Source organism: Rhea americana, unplaced genomic scaffold (assembly GCF_003343005.1).
Source record: "Rhea americana isolate MKP2758 unplaced genomic scaffold, rheAme1 scaffold_968, whole genome shotgun sequence".
NCBI classification, from domain to species: Eukaryota; Metazoa; Chordata; class Aves; order Rheiformes; family Rheidae; genus Rhea; species Rhea americana.
Window position 1 is genome coordinate 2,733 of NW_028187164.1, and position 5,000 is coordinate 7,732.

At 60.8% G+C, this 5,000-nt stretch overlaps 1 protein-coding gene across 1 annotated transcript in view; it reads left to right on the forward strand.

The window, feature by feature from the left end:
- The window catches only part of ARHGAP35 (Rho GTPase activating protein 35), a gene marked incomplete at its 3' end in the record, with an annotated part of 6,584 nt that continues 1,584 nt past the window's right edge, over window positions 1-5,000 (forward strand). The window contains exons 1-3 of the mRNA XM_085325213.1: window positions 1-33; window positions 422-4,293; window positions 4,700-4,844. Of these exons, the coding sequence (XP_085181339.1) occupies window positions 601-4,293; window positions 4,700-4,844 (3,838 nt within the window). The remainder of the gene's footprint in view (window positions 34-421; window positions 4,294-4,699; window positions 4,845-5,000) is intronic.

Sequence of the window (5,000 nt, forward strand, 5' to 3'; positions counted from 1 at the left end):
GGGGTTAAACGCGGTTCGCGCTCAAATGTTACGGTAGGTTTTTTTTTTTTCCCCTCTTCCTTCATTTTCTTCTTATTATTCATTATTTTCCCCTCCCCTTTTCCCTCCCTCCTTTCCTTCAGCGATCGCGGAAGCGGCGGCGGCTGCGGCGCCTTCCCGGGCCGCCCCGTTGCCTAGTCGGATCCCACCGCAGAACCGGTAAAACCGCCTTAGCCGGACATCAAAGCGAAGGCGAGYGGCTCGGCCCCGCGGCGCCGGCCCCGAGCTCGCGCCGCCGCGGGCCCGGAAACCCCCCTTGGCGGTACCGTCGAGCCGTTATCGGATAAGGATCGATCCGGTTGGCGGAATCGGCTCTTTTTTTGACGTAATCGTGGAGTTAAAATACTGAATTCTGTGTTTTTTTGGTTTTTTTTACTCCTAGGGGGAAACGTAGGCTGCCGGACGACGGGAATCGGCATGGGAACGCCAGCCGCCGGCGCCCCGGCAGCCTGCCCGCGCTGATCCCCGCCTCCCGCCTCGCCGCCGAGCTCCGAGCTCCCGTCGGAGCCCGGAGACTCTAATCCTCTCGGAAGCGGTCGCCCGCGACAGGATGCGCGGACGATGATGATGGCGAGAAAGCAAGATGTCCGCGTTCCCACCTACAACCTCAGCGTGGTGGGATTATCCGGCACGGAGAAGGAGAAAGGGCAGTGCGGCGTCGGGAAATCCTGCCTTTGCAACCGCTTCGTGCGACCCAGCGCCGACGAGTTTCACTTGGACCACACTTCAGTCCTCAGCACCAGTGACTTTGGAGGCCGGGTGGTCAACAACGACCACTTCCTCTACTGGGGCGAGGTGGCCCGTTCGTTGGAGGACTGCGTGGAGTGCAGAACGCACGTGGTGGAGCAGACGGAGTTCATCGACGACCAGACCTTCCAACCTCATCGCAGCACGGCCCTGCAGCCCTACATCAAACGGGCTGCAGCCACCAAGCTCGCCTCGGCCGAGAAACTCATGTACTTTTGCACTGATCAGCTGGGGCTGGAGCAGGACTTTGAGCAGAAGCAGATGCCCGACGGAAAGCTGCTGGTCGACGGCTTTCTGCTCTGCGTCGACGTGAGCAGGGGCATGAACAGGAACTTTGACGACCAGCTCAAATTCGTTTCCAACCTTTACAACCAGCTGGCCAAAACGAAGAAGCCCATCGTGGTGGTGCTGACCAAGTGCGACGAAGGCGTGGAGCGCTACATTCGGGACGCCCACGCCTTCGCCTTGAGCAAAAAGAACCTCCAGGTGGTGGAGACGTCCGCCAGGTCCAACGTGAACGTCGACTTGGCCTTCAGCACCTTAGTGCAGCTGATCGATAAGAGCCGGGGGAAGGCTAAAATTATCCCTTACTTCGAAGCGTTGAAGCAGCAGAGCCAACAGATCGCCGCCGCTAAGGACAAGTACGAGTGGCTGGTCAGCCGCATCGTCAAGAACCACAACGAGACGTGGTCGAACGTGAGCCGCAAGATGCAGTCGTCGCCGGAGTACCAGGACTACGTGTACCTGGAAGGGACGCAGAAAGCCAAGAAGCTCTTCCTGCAGCACGTCCATCGCCTCAAGCAGGAGCACATAGAGCGTCGCCGGAAGATGTATCTGGCCATGCTTCCTCAAGCCTTCGAAGCCCTCATCCCGGACCTGGACGAGATCGATCGCCTGAGCTGCGGGAAAGCGGAGAAGCTGCTGGAGACCAAGGCCGACTTCTCCAAGTGGTTCGTGGTCCTCGAAGAGACGCCCTGGGACGCCACGAGCCACATCGACAACATGGAGAACGAGCGCATTCCTTTCGACCTGATGGAGACTCAGCCYGCCGAGCAGCTCTACGAAGCTCACCTGGAAAAGCTGAGGAACGAGAGGAAAAGAGCGGAGATGAGGAGAGCTTTCAAGGAGAACCTGGAGACGTCGCCCTTCATAACGCCCGGAAAGCCCTGGGAGGAAGCGCGCAGCTTCATCATGAACGAGGAGTTTTACATGTGGCTGGAGGAATCCGTTTATATGGAGATCTACAGCAAGCACCAAAAGCAGATCATCGAAAAGGCCAAGGAGGAGTTTCAGGAGCTGCTCTTGGAGTACTCGGAGCTGTTTTACGAACTGGAGCTCGACGCCAAGCCGAGCAAGGAGAAAATGGGCGTCATCCAAGACGTGCTGGGAGAGGAGCAGAGGTTTAAAGCTCTGCAGAAGCTGCAGGCGGAGCGGGACGCCCTTATTTTGAAACACATCCACTTCGTCTATCACCCCACGAAGGAGACGTGCCCCAGCTGCCCGCTCTGCGTGGACTCGAAAATCGAGCACCTGATGGGCTCGCGCTTCCTGCGGCCGTCCGAGCGCAACCAGAAGAACTCGCTCGCCGATCCCAACGTCGACAGGATCAACCTGGTGATCCTGGGCAAAGACGGCCTGGCGCGCGAGCTGGCGAACGAGATCCGGGCTCTCTGCACCAACGACGACAAGTACGTGATAGAGGGCAAGATGTACGAGCTCTCCTTGAGGCCCATCGAGGGCAACGTGCGGCTGCCCGTCAACTCCTTCCAGACGCCCACCTTCCAGCCTCACGGCTGCCTCTGCCTTTACAACTCGAAGGAGTCGCTCTCCTACGTGGTGGAGAGCATCGAGAAGAGCCGCGAGTCGACCGTGGGCCGCCGCGACAACCACCTGRCCCACCTGCCGCTGACCCTCGTCCTCGTGAACAAGAGGGGAGACGCCGGCGGCGAGACCTTGCACAGCTTGATCCAGCAAGGGCAGCAGATCGCCAGCAAGCTGCAGTGCGTCTTTYTGGACCCGGCGTCGGCCGGCATCGGCTACGGGCGCAACATCAAYGAGAAGCAGATCGGGCAGGTCTTGAAGGGCCTGTTGGATTCGAAACGCAACCTGAACCTGGTGAGCTCTACCTCCGGCATCAAGGAGCTGGCCGACGCCGACCTGCGCGTCGTCATGTGCCTCATGTGCGGAGACCCCCTGAGCGCCGACGACGTCCTCGTGCCCATCCTGCAGTCTCCCGCTTACCGGCCCGCCCAGGCCGGCGCCGGCTCCGTCCTCCTCGAGCTGCCCGTGGGGCCGCACCGACGRCGCGTCGAGCTCTCCATCCTTTCCTACCACTCCTCTTTCGGCGTCCGGAAGAGCCGCTTGGTGCACGGCTACATCGTGTTTTACTCGGCCAAGCGGAAGGCGTCCTTGGCCATGCTACGTGCCTTTCTCGGCGAGGTGCAGGACATCGTCCCCGTGCAGATCGTGGCCCTCACCGACGGCTCCCTCGACATCCTCGACAACGACCTGAGCAGGGAGCAGCTCACCGAGGGCGAGGAGATCGCCCAGGAGATCGACGGCAAGTTCGCCACGATACCCTGCGGGCAGCCGCAGCACAAGCTCGACATCTTCCACTCCTTCTTCAAGGACGTGGCGGAGAAGAAAACCATCATCGAGGCGGCGCACATGTACGACCACGTCGCCGAGGCCTGCAGCACGGCGGAGGAGGTGTTCAACTCGCCTCGGGCCGGCTCGCCGCTCTGCAACTCCAACCTCCAGGATTCGGAGGAGGATATCGAACCGCCTTCCTACAGCCCCTTCCGGGAGGACGCGGCCTTGCCCGCCTTGCCCAAAGACCACTCGAAGCTCTCCATGGAGCTGGAGGGCAACGACGGGCTCTCTTTCCTTTCGGTTATGAGCACTTTTGAAAGCAAGCTGAACAACAAAGTACCTCCTCCGGTTAAACCAAAGCCCCCGGTGCATTTTGACCTCACCAAGGGGGATTTATCCTACTTGGAGCAAGGGCACCGAGACGGCCAACGGAAATCGGTGTCCTCCAGCAGCTGGCTGCCGGCCGACGGCTTCGATCCGTCCGACTACGCCGAGCCCATGGACGCCGTGGTGAAGCCGAGGAACGAGGAGGAGAACATCTACTCGGTGCCTCACGACAGCACCCAGGGCAAAATCATCACCGTGCGCAACATCAACAAGACGCAATCCAACGGCAGCGGCAACGGCTCCGACAGCGAGATGGACACGAGCTCCCTGGAACGAGGCCGGAAGGTTTCCGCCGTGAGCAAGCCGGTTTTGTATCGGACGCGGTGCGCCCGGCTGGGCAGGTTCGCCAGCTACCGGACGAGCTTCAGCGTCGGCAGCGACGACGAGTTGGGTCCCATCCGGAAAAAGGAGGAAGATCAGACGTCCCAAGGGTACAAAGGCGATAACGCCGTCATTCCCTACGAAACGGCCGACGGCGAGGATCCGAGGAGGAGGAACATCCTGCGCAGCTTGAGGAGGACGACGAAGGTGAGCGAACGGTTCCCGCCTTCGCTTTTGCCGCCGGGGAGGGGAAAATTCGCCGCTGTCGCCACTCCGATCGATCCGGGCGTAAAGTCGGAACAACCGGAGGAAACAACCGGAGCGGCGGCTGGACGGGGTTTTTTTTCTGGCTGATTTTTTGAGCGTTTAGGGCGTCTCGGTTCGTTTTCCGCCGCCGGCGTGCCGTTAGCGAGAGGTTTTATCCTCCCCGCTTGCCGAGGGGAAAATCCCTTCTGCGCTCGGAAGCGACTTAAGTTTATTGGCACTTTTTTTCCCCCCCCCACCGCCGTCGCCAGCTTCTCCGGGCGGTTTTTTTCCCCGCGGGGAAACGCGTCGCGGGCTCCGGCGAGCGTTTCCCTTCCGCCCTTAACCTCGGCGCGGTCTCTTCCCGCAGAAACCCAAGCCGAAACCTCGGCCGCCCATCGCGAAGGCGACGTGGGAGAGCAGCTATTTCGGGGTGCCGCTGGCCACCGTGGTGACTCCGGAGAAGCCCATTCCCGTCTTCATCGAGAGGTGCATCGAGTACATCGAAGCGACGGGTGAGAGCTTTGCTTCCCCCCCCCCCCGTTTCCCCCTATTTTCCTAGCAAAAAAGCGGGAATTCCCTGAATATTCCGCGTTCGGAGCGGCCCGTCGGAAGGCGCYGGCGTGCGCTTCGGCTTGCGCGGCGGCGGCGGGAGCCGACGGTAGGAAAAA